This window comes from Antedon mediterranea, chromosome 11 (assembly GCF_964355755.1).
Source record: "Antedon mediterranea chromosome 11, ecAntMedi1.1, whole genome shotgun sequence".
NCBI lineage: Eukaryota > Metazoa > Echinodermata > Crinoidea > Comatulida > Antedonidae > Antedon > Antedon mediterranea.
The window spans coordinates 21,728,604-21,743,303 of NC_092680.1; the positions used below are offsets into that span (position 1 = coordinate 21,728,604).

Sequence of the window (14,700 nt, forward strand, 5' to 3'; positions counted from 1 at the left end):
TACTAACAATGAATCATAAGGTCTCTTGCACTCGTCGAGTTACGTTGCGTCTAGTGACGTCGTTGCGTAATTACGTCTGGGGGAAGCTTAAAATTATTTGCGTTGTGCAAGCTGTTGTTCCCACTTTAGGACGTGATGTAATTAGTCACGTAAGCACAACGCAAATAACAACCACAACGCGCGCGATATATCCCGCTAAATATTAAAGTGTTATCATTATATCACTGAGATTCAACAATACCCCATGAACGCAATGGAATAGTCCAGTCGGACCCATTCACAGCAGAACCGTTGTTGGATATTGAACCTGACTAATAGATCCGGAGGCACGTATAGCAACCAAAAAGCGTCACAAAATGGCGTAAGGTGCTAGTTTTGTGTGTTCTCGTCCGTGAAAAGTGAAGCAAATTCTGCAAAATGCCTCTAAAAAAGCCTATAACTAAACCTGTATCTCGTCAAACAAAAACTAATCAAACAAATAATAAGAGCATAGCAAACTCAAAAAGTCCCGTGGCAAGTGTAAATCAACCAAAAGGTAGGCCTACCTAGCCTAGCCAAAGTAGTATATAGTAGCCTAGACTAGGCCTAGTAGGCGCGGCTCTACTGCTGCTGCAGCAGCGCATGCAGCAGCAGGGGGAGAGAGAGATTAAGGACCGACCTCTCCCCCACATAGCCAGGCCTAGTAGTAGGTTTGGTTGATAGTCCTTCTAGGCCTATACTTACTGTAGGCCTGGGATGAGTAATCACATGTGTCATAAGTATTAACTGAATTAATTTATATAGTCCCACAACAATTTACAAAAGGAACATTGCAGAAAAGTTTATTCTTTTTTTTCAGCTTCAATTTCAAAGAAAACTGCCGTCAGTAATATTAAAGGCAAATCAGTTGAAGGTAAAAATAAGGCTGGTACAAAAAATACAAATAAGGTAAATTACTACCTTTCAAAATGCTGCATGGTGTTTTTATTTATTTTATTAATTTTTATCAAATTTTAAATAAAATGTAAAACTTGTTTGAATAAATTGATAAGGTTTTAAAGTATATCACTGTATATTTTAATCTACAGATAAACCTAGAACTAATGTCTTTTTTAGTCCTATATTGTAAAGTGATTTTTATTTTTCCAATTTGTTTATATGTAATGTGGAGTGTATAAAAAGATAAATAAAAAAAAACATTTTATGATTAATTATAATATGGAAAGACAGCTCCCAAACAACCAGCGCCAAAGAAAGGACCAACAAAGCAAGATTTGGCAGCAGTTGTCATTCAAAAATGGATAAGAAGATTTCTAGCAAAGAAAAGGCTTGTAAAGATGAAGAAGGAGAAGGTAGATTATGAGGAGTTAATGGAAAGGCTAGAAAAGGAGGTAATGTCATTCAATTTAATTCAATCTTTTGAATTTGATGCTAAAAGTGTTTCTCAGTTCAAAAGGTGTGAAACATTTAATGGAAAATGGTTGATAATAGATGCATTAGTATGAAAATAATTGATGTTGTCTAAAAAATTCTTTTTAATTATATATAAATATTACAGGCATTTGTTGCCATGGTTAAGAAAGAGCAAGAACGAGCAGAACTTGAAAGAGAAAAGGAGGAAGAAATAAGGAGGAAAAAGAAAGCTGAATTAAAAAGAAGAAAACGTTTTTTGGAGGCAGCATTTGATGGAGACACAGATGAACTTCAAATCATTGTACAAGAGGTTTGTTATAATGAGGTTATGTTCTTGTCTGTGTGTAAGATGTCTTTTTTTAAATCTTCAAACTTAAACATTTTCATTGTGAAGTGTATTATATTTAAAGGTCCCACTCAGCTGTGATTTAGTTTATTTTTGTGGTGCCCTCTCTCATGTATTGTTAGATGTTTTTTCTTTTTATAAGCTAATTTGTCATCAGTCAATCAAGACTAGGTGGCATCTACTAATGTCCTACAACAGTAATCTTAAAGCTCTCTCTACACTATAAAACTGTAAGTTAAAAAAATGTGATGATACAGTATATGGATATGATGTCATATCACTACCATATTTGGGCATATCACTACCAAGTTGGGCACATCACACTTTTTTTTGTCAAACTAGTTTGATAGTGTAGACAGAGCTTTACAAAACAAGTCAACCAGGACAAATTTAATGTTCAAATTGTTTTGATAGGTAGAAGATGAACATAAGAAAAGTAACATTGGCAGCGATGTGATTGGGCAAGCAGTGAGATCACGTGATCTCCTCAACATCATCAATTGTGAGGATGCGAATGGGAACACTGCATTGTCTGAGGCTGCAGGTGGGGGGAATGCTGACACAATACGATACCTAATTGAGAAAGGTGCAAATGTTAATTCTCAAGGCCAGTTTAAAAGGACACCATTGTACAGGTGAATAGTAAGATTCTTCACAATAGAGTCAACTTAAACTTTGCACTGATCAGGGCCGTAGCCAGCATGAAGCAGTCGGCTTGCCTCTTACAAAATTTTCACCACCCACCCCAATCCCCCAGCACAGCTCGTCATATTTTATATGATAATTATATTAAAACATTTTTGCCTCATTTGTTTTTAACCTCTCCCTACGGCGTTGCTAAACAACAGTATCTATATCTGTTTATTTGAAATGTAGTAATTTGTTTTTGTAGGTGTGCATTTGGAGGCCACCTTGAAGTGTGTCAGGTGCTCCTAGAATGTGGTGCTGATCCTCGTCTCTATGCTAGTGACGGTGCTACTCCTGAACAGGTTACTTACTTTATTTTTGTTTAATTAAGTATCTCAAATAACGTGTTCGTCAGTGGCGTAACGCAAAAGTCTGAGGCCCCTCGTTTAAGGAACCAAAGTGGCCCTCCTAACACTGGAGGTTTTTAGCATTTTTTTACATATTTTAATGCCTGTTTTTTTCCTCTGGGCCCCTGGGTTTAGCAAATGAGTCCTCATAGCCATTACGCCGCTGATTTTCATATTGTATTGTATTAGAGGTTTGTTTTTGAGTTCCATAATGTATTTTATTATATTAGTGTAGTGAAAAACTGTCTATATTGTTGTATATTTTTATTATTTGGTGTTGAATGATGGAGCAGAAGAAGATTAGTTCCTATTACTTGCTGATTATAAACTATTACTTTGTTTAACTTGCCAAATTCATATTGTAGATTGCATCAGTGGATGCTGTAGTGAAGCTGCTCCAAGGGTGGGATATCACACAAACTGAACGACTTCTTGAAAAGATTGAGAAAGTAAATGAGGAACGAAGAGAGAAGGAAAAGAAAAAAAGAGAGGCAGAAATGCAAAAGTAAGTATGACGCCCTCCTTGCTATAGTTTGACAGCTCTTGTCTCTCCTCTGTGCTCCCTTTTTATTTTATACTGAATGGAATAAATAAATACTTCCAGAATAAGTAACGCCAACTGTACCTAATTTTTTTTTTCATTTTTACTTTTCAGACTTGAGAAGCAAATAGAAGCTGCTGAGAATGATAACAACATCAAACAAAGGTTACTAAAGAAAGCATATGAAGAACTTGAGAAACGTATAACAGAACATGACAAATGTGCCCTATCAGGTCACAAAACTGAGATAACTATACAGGTACTAAAATCACATGTGACATGCACATCTAAGTACAAACTCAACAATCTAAAATAAAATAACACAATGTAAAATTTAACTTTTACAAATGCACAGATGAAACATAACATGTTATTTGATAAACATATATTTATTTAGGGTTTACCCTTCTAGTTGAACCCACAGGCCAGTTGATATCCATGGTCCCTTTTGACCTTTTGAAAAAAAAACAACATTGTCCCCTTTGTGGGACAACGTTGATATTGTTATCCAGTGGAAGTATTAAAAATGTTAAAAAAATAAATAAATAAATCCATCGCTTATGATTGGTCAAGTTACTTACATTGCGCTTACCTCCTCGTGTTGTGTCCTAATGGGAAAGAGCCAGACAAATGTTGTTATTTATAAAGAAACATTGTTGAATGTCTAGGTCGTGCATGATGCGGAGCATGAACTTGAAATGTGCAAGATAGCCGCAGAAGAAACTAGAGACAAATTATCACAATTGAAATTAAAGAAAAGAGAGCAAAAACGACAAGGACAAGGTATGTACAATAATGAAGACAAAAATAAGATAAAATGTTAATTATAAGACTCCAGCTTTCTTGTTTTTTGGGTTGACTTTAAACCGTTCTCAATTTCTGCTCTTTCTTTACCAGATCTAGAAGGAGTTGAACTTCCCGGAGTAAAAGTTAACATCAAAGAACTAGATGATGTGTTAATGAGAGATGTAGGAGGCAAGATGGAAGCTGATGGCAGGTAGGTTGTCATCACATAAACCTTTTAAACCTTATCCACCTTAGCCACATAAAATCATATTAAATTGTGTGTAACATGATTTCAGTATACTGAATACCAAAAAGCTTTATTTGTCCATTATCATTTAAAAAAATTCAATAATAAATAAAGATTGGCAAATATTAGTACAATAAAAAACAGATATATATAAAGGAAAAAAAAAATTAAAATATAGTATACACACACATTATTGCACAAACACAATTTGGAGTTAAAATATAAAATGCGATAAAATGCATTGTTTAAAAGTATTATGTTTTATTTATTTTTAGATGGCCTATATTAATTGATAGCTCAGATCGAACTAGTACATTTCTTCGTTACCAAGATACAAACTACCTACATGCTTTAAACCCATCTAGAATGCAACCAGAGATGATAAGAATGGCATTACTTGGCGCCCTCAGGTGTGTGTTTACTATCAACGTCTACACCACATGACTATGCAGCTATTGAGTGTAACAGTCATTCTGCATATGGCAATAATGTTTCTGAGCATGTGCATGAAAGGTGGCTATTAAGAATAAATTGCTAGAAAGGAGGGGGTGCGTTTTACTGTTACCTCTGTATATACAGTATAAGATAATTATAGTAGTATGGCTTTCCCAACACATCCCAATACTACAATTGATTTTCGGTTTTTTGGGGTTTTTGATTCTTTCATAAATTATTCACCATATTTTTTATTTCACAAACAAAAATGATTGTGTAAACATTAAAGTTGATTTGAGAAAAATAATTGTTAATTTGATTTGTTGTTGCAGGTATGGCAAGCCATTTGTAATTGATATGCAAGAAGTTGACATGTTTGAAGCGTGTGCTAGGCGATTTGACGAAGTTAGTAAAGGACTTTTAGAAGATGTTATCACAAAGGAGATAATGAAACCAGAAAAGTTAGTATCTAGTGCAGCATACTTAGGTCCTGATTTTGATTTTAACTCAAAAGTTTGGTGGTATCATACACGATTTAAATGATTGATTCTTTCCCATATTTTTTATTTAAGGTATACAAAGCTTATCAAAGATTCTGATGGCAAAGAATATAATTCAGACCAGTTTCTTGAATCAAGAGTGAAACGTTTCAAGTTTGTTGTTGTGGTGAAAATGGACCCATCAGATGAATCCATGCAAAAGATGTATCCTATAAGAATTGTGATTGGCTGACAAAATAACTGAGCAGCGGCGAGTAGTCATTTCAAAATATTACCGCTATAACAAATACTTTCAAAAAACTCAAAACCAAACTTTCCTGTGTTTTGAGACAGCAAATGTTTTGTGAGTTTCCGGTTTTAAGTCAACTGTACTAGCCTACAAGTACAGTACACAGGGGCAGGGCGGATTCAAGGGGGCGTGCCAAGTCGGCACGTCCATAGAATGTGTGTGATGAATGTGACTTTTGTATTTTTAACTATTTTTAAAGTTAAACAATGTAATTTTCTTTTGATAATGTTATACTGATACTGAAGTACTCTACATAATATTTGAAAAATGTGTGTATAAATTAATCCGTCCATTTAATATGTGATATTACTCCTGTTTATTAGAGTACACAGTGTTTATATTTCTTCATTGGTGTTGTCATGTTCAAGTGGAATCGTCAACATTCATGGTACGTTAGTCATAACAAATATTTACTACGAGTCTCTAATAATGCTGTTATGTTAGCGCCAACATTGGGCACTTTCATTTTTTACAAAACTTCATCTCAAACACAGTTACGACACGCAATGTATGCACAAATTCTTTTTACAAATATTAAGCTATTGTCCTTAGCCAAAGTATTTTAATTATTTGTCTATAAGTGATGTATAAGCCACATCCGAGAGTTGATTGTGAGTGGAAAAAAAACACAAACACCTTCAAAATATATAATTTTTATTATCAGTCTAGAGTAACATTAAAATTAGCGATAATTTTACATGAAATATCAAATTAAAATATGTCTATTGTATAATAACTAAGTGAAAACCGTAAAAAATGTTATTTCAAAATTAAATATCTGTTCACTACATTTATAAATTCAATTATTATTCAATATATGGAGTCAATATACATTAATATAATGATAATAATAATAATATATAGTAGGTTCCTGTTTTTTTTTACCTAGTCTGTGTGACAAGGTGGAGGATGCCATAACAATTTGAATCTTGGGAAAAATCATAAGCCTTCAAGAAGTTGTCTGGCATCATATATCGAGATACCAACTCTACTTTGTACTGGTCACCTACAAAAATAAAATATATTATTAAGATAACACATTAAATAACTAAATGAAACTAATTTGAAAAGGAAAATGTATATACATTAACATGGGTGTAGCTAATAACATGGGTGGGTTGTGTTAAAAAGTTGAGGGTGGGTGAGAACAATGACATTTGAGTGGGTGGTGCGAAGGGATTGAAGACAATTAGGCTGGGTGAAAGTTCTTACAATAGCATGTAGTGGGCGGGGTAGACAACATTGAAGGTGGCTGCCTAACACAATTGCATTCCAAACTCACCAAAGATTATTCGAAGATCTTCTGTACTGAACATGTAAGGCCCTTAAACAACATCAAATAAATATGAATAAATTTAACGCATAGATTACTGTGATGTCACTACTGCAGTATTTATATTTCAAATCTAAAGACGGAGCTTACTTTGTAATTAGGTCTTTGTTAATCAAAAACTAATGAAAGACTTTAGGAAGAATAAGACAATATTAAAATGCTGATTACTTACCAAATTCTACTTTACTTTTGTCATATGAGAAAGAGTGAATAAAATATTTGCATTCGTTGGCCATTATTGACGTCATAATCTTAGTATAGCTATAAATAAAGAAGATAAAAATCACATATAAACTGAAGACAATAATTATGAATAATAATGATTGCTATGTGTATATTACCTTGATCTGTCCTTGTGGTTAATGGCCTCTAGAGACCCACTGTCCCAAATGCAGTCAAACTTTCCTACAACATCCCTGCAAGTAAACCAACCATCTACTAATTTTAAGTACTGTATTTTAAACAGGGTGAAGTTGTACTCGTTTATGAATGCTGAATCGACAGCTAATATTTGATGCCAATACAAATGATTTTTGAGTGATTAATGTGACTCATTTTGTATTTTAAATATTTGTTTTCCTTTTCTTTTTATGATGTTATGTTATACTGATTATACTAAAGCACTGTACATCATACTTACACATTGAATGTGTACAAGTCACACTGGTATATGTTATGTTGTACTGATTATACTAAAGCACTGTATATAATACTTACACATTGAATGTGTACAAGTCACACTGGTATATCTCAATACTCCCATCAGTAGCCTAGAAATAAATATGATTTGATAAAACACTCAAAAGATTCTTGCTTGGTGATAAAAGGATGCTTTATTCCTGGGTCATAACTCTGTTGGAATTGTTTATTTCTTAGGCCAAAAAAGGTGTTCTTTACCTTATATATTTGTGCATTTTCAATGTTCTTAACTGGTTCTTGAATAAACTCAATATTGTTTGTTTTGAAGAATTTCTTTATAGCCACTTCTGAGCATTCCAAGCCTGTCACTTTGTGTCCTCTATCAGCTAACCTATGGTGGAGTTCGTTGCAAACTATCATTCATTTATTTTTGTATTTTTTTTAATGATTGAACAGTGGTACCTATACAAGGACCCTGTCCTTAAAAACTAAGGACAACTAATGTTACATTAAGTAAGACTAAGGACAACTAATGTTACATTAAGTAAGACTAAGGACAACTAATGTTACATTAAGTAAGACTAAGGACAACTAATGTTACATTAAGTAAGACTAAGGACAACTAATGTTACATTAAGTAAGACTAAGGACAACTAATGTTACATTAAGTAAACTAAAATCAGTCAAAAAAAAAACAGAGTACATAACTCTTAAAAAATGTAAAAGTTTTAGGAGAATGTTTGTTACATTGCTTATAATTTATATTTCAATAAAATACATGGAATATATAAATTTTTAAAAACCTGTCACATCATCTTACCATTTCATATCCACCGAGGTTCCACAAAGAGGTACAAATATTTTGCAGTTAGATTTTTCTGCTGTCAAAGTATCAATGTTTGCAACCAGTGCTCTGCCAACAAATTATATGAAGAGTATTGTTATTTTACAATATAAAAGCAAGGAAATTAAGGTCAATTAAACAAGATTGTTGAGTGTATATACAGTATACATATTCTCTTTATTTCCAAAAAATACTGACCAATGTTACATCTCGTAGCCTAATGGCCAAATTGCATGTAAAGAACAAATAAAAAATATTGCATAAAAATGTGTAAGAATTAAGACAACATCAAAAATATAAAATTCTTTTGAAAAGATAAAAAATAAAAGAAACAGGCAAAAAACACATCAAAAAGTTTTAAAAAGGCAAGAGCAGTCACAAGTCAGTAGGAAGTGTTTTTAGTGAGAGGTTGGCTGTTATAAATATCTTTAAATAATTTGGGTAAACCCTGCAGGCATTTCTGTTCTCTTAATAAATTTTTAAGTTTCATACGGATGAGGTTCAGATATAAATGTACTATCATGTCCAGAATTCCATGAATTTGTCCAGTCTTCTGTTGTCATTACATACTCCTCATCCTCAGCAGTTGCCATCTTATTTTATTCTGAAAAAAAAGGAAGAATTACTTTTTAAGTAATTTCTTTCTAATGAATAAAAAGTTACAAAAATTCTATTGCTCTTTAATTTATAGTAAATGTAAAGTGAAAAAAAGATGAAAGATCATTGATTGCACTGCCTAAACTTAAGTACTGTACCTAGTGTAGTACAGAGGAGACAGGGATGCCTGAGGCAGTTACTTACTTTACTATACTAGTAGGCCTACTATTAATGCTAGCCTAGCTAGCTATAGGATAAAGACACTTAATATCTAGGGAGGGGCTAGTTTAGGACTAGATAGGATAGGAGACTAACTAGGCTAGCGCCTAGCCCTAGCCTTGCAGTCTGCTTTTATTTGATGTATTCAGCCACTTCCAGCCCAGGCAGAGTGTCTTGTCAATATATTTATAAATACAAACCTATTTTCCTATGAGTAGGCCTAGAATGCTATGGTGAGTTTTATTGCAGAAAATCTAAAAAAAAAAAAGCTGGAACTCACAACAACAATAATTCTAAATTTCCCAGGGACCAAAAAGTAAACAATGGCAGTAACATTGAGGGCGTTTTTTCAACAAAATTGAATCGAGCGCGAGGAGTCGTCACGCTTCGGTAGTTTTAACCACCGCGTGCCGGATGTTTGTAGCAAACGTGCATCATTTTGAATGTTCGTTCGAAGTTTTGTAGTCCAATTTTTATAAGCAAAGAAAAGGTTTGTTAAAAGGTAAATTATTTTTTTAATTTAACGAGATTTTATATAAAAATATTCAGTTGATCAAACGTTTTAGGTATAATAAACATAAAATAACTCCGACCGGAACCTAGGCTAGCTAGGCTAGGCCTAGACTAGCTAGCTAGTCCTCCTACCTAAAATAGCCTGGCCTACTACTACTAGGGCCTAGCCTAGGCCTAGCTAGGAGGTAGAGCTAGCCAGGCCTACTTACTACCTTTTTTAGGCTAGGCGCATAGACTCGCGAATAGTGTATGTTGCTGTACGTATAGCGGCTGACCCACATACCAGACAGGTGACATCCGCTAGCTAGGCAGCCAATGTTACATACATTAGGCCTACTAGGCTATACATATGGTTATGATTTTATTGTTATAAACTTGTTGATAAAATTATTGTAATGCTACTTAATTTTTTTTAGTAAAAAATAAAATAATTATAATAAATACAACAAAATGCCAGCCAAGAAAAGAAAGAATACAGAAAAGATTACCAAGGAAGAAGTTGTTAAACCCAAGCAAACTAAAACTAATAAAGGTATTTTAAAAGCCATATATTTTTTTTTCAAATAATGTCTTTATTATTTTTTTTTTATTACTGTCTAAGTTTTATGTGTTGATTTGAATTGTAGTTTTATAGAGATCAGTGGTTTTAATGACTAGAAATATTTATTGATTGAATTAATGAACATTTTATTTATTAGTGAGCCATCCATCACATAGAGTTGAACCAGGTGTGGTTTTAACCATTGGGCAAGGAGATGTTGGTCAGTTAGGCCTAGGTGAAGACATAAATGAAAAGAAGAAGCCAGGTTTAGTGGTGTTTCCAGCAGAAGCCCAGGGTAATATAGTACAGGTGGTTGCTGGTGGCATGCATACAGTTTGTCTCACATCAAGTGGAAAGGTAAGTCCATGCTTTTGATTTATTGTTGCTCATCTTACGATATTTTATGGATTATTTTTTTGTTTAAAACGCTTAGAAACATTGTATTAGGTGAAAAAATATATTATTAATGGTTTATAAATCCAAAGGCAAATTACTTAAAAAATGACAATGCTCTAGGTATCAGTCGCTGGATCTCAATAGAGATACAAAATAAAATAAGCACTGAAAAAATGACAATGCTGTGGGTATCAGTGGCTGGATCTCAACAGAGATACAAAAAAAGCGAAAAGCTAAATCTAAACGATAAAGTAAAACAGCCAGAAAAATTAATGGTTTATATACATACACTGCTTTAAAACACAGTATTTCCAACCAGCTGATTTTAACCACTTGTTTTCTCAATGCACTCTTTAGTTTCCTCAGCTCATAACGATACTCTTTTAATTATGCATTTAATTTGAATAATTTTAGGTTTTTACATTTGGTTGCAATGACGATGGTGCTCTTGGTCGGGATACGACGGTGGAAGGGTCAGAGTTTGAAGTACGAGAAGTTGAGAATTTGAATGTAAGGGTTGTACAAATAAGTGCTGGTGATTCACACACAGCTGCTCTCACAGATGATGGTATAGTCTACATTTGGGGTTCATTTAGGGTAAGGCATCTATTTTTTTCCAATGATTGCTAAAATCATGACTGTAAATAGTTACATTCTACATTCCTGCCCAACAAATTTGACCCACACCCTAAAGATTACCCCACCCTAGAAAGTCATAAATGTCATTATCTTTCTATTGTGTTTTGTCACATGTTCTTTGTGTGAAGTTAAATGTTATTGTGCTGCAAAATTAACACATTTGTAATGGATAAGATAGCTTTAGTTTGTAATGGATAAGATAGCTTTAGTTTGTAATGGATAAGATAGCTTTTGTTTGTAATGGATAAGATAGCTTTAGTTTGAACTAAGTTATATAACTACTATACAATACTAACAATGCAGCAACTAACAATTAAATAATTAATGATCAATATAACTTGTTTTCTCAAATTGTAACTTAATGATATTCTTCTCAAATAATGAAAAATCTAGAAGAAATGTTGGATTACTAACAAAATTATATGACAACATAAAGCAGTGATTTTATATGACAACATAAAGCAGTGCAATGCTAGCGCATCAATACAAATTTTCAACAAATCATCAAAATAGTCATTTTTAAATAATATTTATCGCATAACATACAATCTACAATAATTTAATTAATTGATGTAAAAATCATTATACCCAATTTTTAACCCTTGTTATTTTTTTGCAGGATGGAATGGGTGTCATTGGATTAACGTTAAAGGGTGTAGTGAGGGAGCCCTTTCATTTACCATTAGATCATAAAATAGTTCAGATAGCATCTGGAAATGACCATCTATGCTTACTGACCGATAAAGGCATGATATTCAGTATGGGCTGCGCTGACCAAGGCCAGTTAGGACGAGTTGCAGAATGTTTTTCATTGAGAGGCGGTCGTAAGGGTCTTGGTAAGTATCTGCTATTAGAACTATGTCTCTTTTGCTACATTGCAGCTGGCTTTAAATGGCATAAAATTCATCATGCTTCTCTTGAGCATGGGATGCAAGGACAAGTAGGTTAATAAACGACAGTTCAAATAATCTATCACTTGTGATTGGTCAGTTCAAATAATCTATCACTTGTGATTGGTCAGTCAAATCATTTATTGCGTTGCTTAGTGTGTGAAAAAGCAACCAAAGTTGTAAAATGTTTTCATGAATCTCTGTTCTACCACAACCAAATTAATTTCCTCAGAGTTCGGGATTTGAATTCTTGTATTAGGAGAATTTACATTTAGAGTAAATATCATTTATACAAAATGACACGTCATTTTCTTTTTTATTCCACTAGGTTTAGTTTTGAGTCCAACACAAATTCGTTTCAAGCCAATACGAGGGTCTGGACCACCGGTATTCAGTAATGTGTGGTGTTCTTCGTACTGTACCTTCGCAAGCACTAACGAGGGCGACGTTTATGGATGGGGATTAAATAATTATCACCATCTTGGAATCAAAGACACTAGGACGTGGTTTGTACCTCAGAAGGTGAAAGGTTTCTCCAATATTGAAGTTGAATGGATTTGTGGTGGCCAGCATCACACTGTACTTCTTGATACTAAAGGTTAGTAATAGTAAAATAATAGTTCGTTTTTATAGCAGTGATGACAGCTAAGATAACAACATGCGGGCAAACAAAAAAATCATAGATTCTTGAAACTCTTTTGATATACAGTTTCCTTTTAATCATAATTTTCTCAAAATACACTTTTTATCAAATACTTGTTAGCATCAATGACAAATTAAATGTGTCAAAAATAAACTACTGATAACAAATTCTTTTTAAAAATGTAATAATATTTGTTTATTTTGTCCTTTTAGGTAAAGTTTATTCTCTAGGTAGGATTGATTATGGACGACTGGGACTTGGAGGAAACGTTGAAGAGTCACACGTTCCACGAATGTTGGAAAAAATAAAAAAGAGCAACGTGACAAGTGTTGACTGTGGAGCTAGCATGAGCATAGCATCAACTAAAGAAGGTATGGACAATATTTTAGCTTTTCCTCTCAAATTAAGAAACTTAGAAAATTAGAATTGTATCGTGCTACTACAGTACTACTTTAGAATATTGAGGTGACAATAAATGATGCATTTTTTGCAGGCGAGGTTTACTCATGGGGAATGGGGAGCAGTTTACAACTTGGAACGGGAGAAGAAGATGATGAACTAACGCCTGTACTTATTAAATCCAAACAACTCGAAAATCGTAAAGCTATTATGGTATCAGCGGGAGGACAACATACTGTTATACTAGCAAAGGACAAGTGAACTACACATCGCAATTGACAAATAAGAACACAACTGACCTTCAAAATAACTTACCCTGAAGGCGAAGTGGTCAATAATACCCATAAAGAATAATACAATGTAAAGCTCTGTCTACACTATCAAACTTTATGTTACAAAAAAATGTGATAAGCCCATATATGGACTTGATGATGTCATATCACTACCATATTTGGGCACATCACACTTTTTGTCAAACAAGTTTGATAGTGTAAGACAGAGCTTAATATATTATATATATTTATGATCTTCTATGCAAAATGATACCTGACATGAAACCTAGTAGTAGTCTTAATGGTAGAACTCCATTGCCAATGAGTACAGTAGTCCATGGATTTACCCTTGTATAAATGCTAACATTAACTTTCATTTGACATAATTCACAATCTATGAAATGATTTGGAATTACGACTTCAATTTATAGCTATTTTACATCTGTGAAATGTTATACTTATTATGTTGTTGTATAGCTATTTTACATCTGTGAAATGTTATACTTATTATGTTGTTGTATAGCTATTTTACATCTGTGAAATGTTATACTTATTATGTTGTTGTAAACCTGTTTTTAAAACATAAGGAAATAGAAACAAAAAAGGCTGTATGAATGAATAGGAATTGTAAAAAAAAGGACTCGTGTAAATTTTCAAAACTTTTAAATGCTGTTGTATTTAATGCATGTTTAGCATGAGACAGAGGAATGCATATTTCAAATTTGATATGAATCGAATGAGATGGTTGGTGTGAATGTAATGATGAGAGATTGAATGATGGGTAAATTGAGGTATCTCACTTTCCACTCATTTATGAACCTAATAGATAGAGCATTAATTGTTTTATGTGAAGCAGAATTAAACTAAATGTCAACATGAAATGTCTACCAAAAATGAGCATTTCTTATTTTTATAAATATAAACGTTGATTCATTCAAGTGTAGATTAATTAGAAATATTTTTTAACCAACCAGAATCGAAAGTTGTTTGTTTTACTGACATTTAATTTTCCAAATATGTTTTTTTTTATTGTAATGTATCTTATTATTATTATTTTTTGTAAATGACTACCTTTTTCAATAAATACTGTATTTCAATAAATTAATTTGCCCGTCTCTCAACTCTATTTTTATCTTTCGCATTTCACTAAAGATTATACCAGCCGATTTCAAAGGCATTTTTGGCGTTCCATATTATAACTTCTG

General features: G+C 33.1%; 3 protein-coding genes across 6 annotated transcripts; 2 read left to right on the top strand and 1 right to left on the bottom strand.

The window, feature by feature from the left end:
- The first annotated feature begins 357 nt into the window (after window positions 1-357).
- LOC140063118 (IQ motif and ankyrin repeat domain-containing protein 1-like) lies at window positions 358-6,559 on the top strand. 2 transcript variants are annotated; one of them, XM_072109560.1, is made up of 14 exons: window positions 358-535; window positions 839-927; window positions 1,206-1,370; window positions 1,538-1,702; window positions 2,153-2,373; window positions 2,631-2,727; window positions 3,138-3,277; window positions 3,428-3,572; window positions 3,982-4,096; window positions 4,211-4,310; window positions 4,622-4,756; window positions 5,114-5,242; window positions 5,354-5,958; window positions 6,460-6,559. In XM_072109560.1, exons 1-13 carry the CDS (start codon window positions 418-420, stop codon window positions 5,511-5,513), a joined length of 1,779 nt encoding a protein of 592 aa, XP_071965661.1. In that variant the 5' UTR covers window positions 358-417; the 3' UTR covers window positions 5,514-5,958; window positions 6,460-6,559. The 2 variants fall into 2 exon arrangements, with proteins under 2 accessions (XP_071965661.1, XP_071965660.1); XM_072109559.1 differs by having other exon boundaries at window positions 6,438-6,551.
- On the bottom strand, window positions 6,438-13,836 carry LOC140063121 (probable thiopurine S-methyltransferase). Of its 3 annotated transcripts, none has more exons than XM_072109566.1 (9): window positions 13,770-13,836; window positions 8,879-8,990; window positions 8,363-8,455; window positions 7,801-7,933; window positions 7,621-7,673; window positions 7,245-7,319; window positions 7,076-7,164; window positions 6,853-6,894; window positions 6,438-6,576 (listed from the first exon to the last, which is right to left on the bottom strand). In XM_072109566.1, exons 2-9 carry the CDS (start codon window positions 8,977-8,979, stop codon window positions 6,452-6,454), a joined length of 711 nt encoding a protein of 236 aa, XP_071965667.1. In that variant the 5' UTR covers window positions 8,980-8,990; window positions 13,770-13,836; the 3' UTR covers window positions 6,438-6,451. The 3 variants fall into 3 exon arrangements, with proteins under 3 accessions (XP_071965667.1, XP_071965666.1, XP_071965665.1); XM_072109565.1 differs by lacking the exon at window positions 13,770-13,836 and adding an exon at window positions 9,483-9,519; XM_072109564.1 differs by lacking the exon at window positions 13,770-13,836 and adding an exon at window positions 9,403-9,516.
- Window positions 9,620-14,616, top strand: LOC140063119 (regulator of chromosome condensation-like). Its single transcript, XM_072109561.1, has 8 exons — window positions 9,620-9,704; window positions 10,132-10,247; window positions 10,414-10,613; window positions 11,067-11,249; window positions 11,911-12,127; window positions 12,510-12,779; window positions 13,037-13,195; window positions 13,318-14,616. Exons 2-8 carry the CDS (start codon window positions 10,166-10,168, stop codon window positions 13,482-13,484), a joined length of 1,278 nt encoding a protein of 425 aa, XP_071965662.1. The 5' UTR covers window positions 9,620-9,704; window positions 10,132-10,165; the 3' UTR covers window positions 13,485-14,616.
- The last annotated feature ends 84 nt before the right edge of the window (window positions 14,617-14,700 follow it).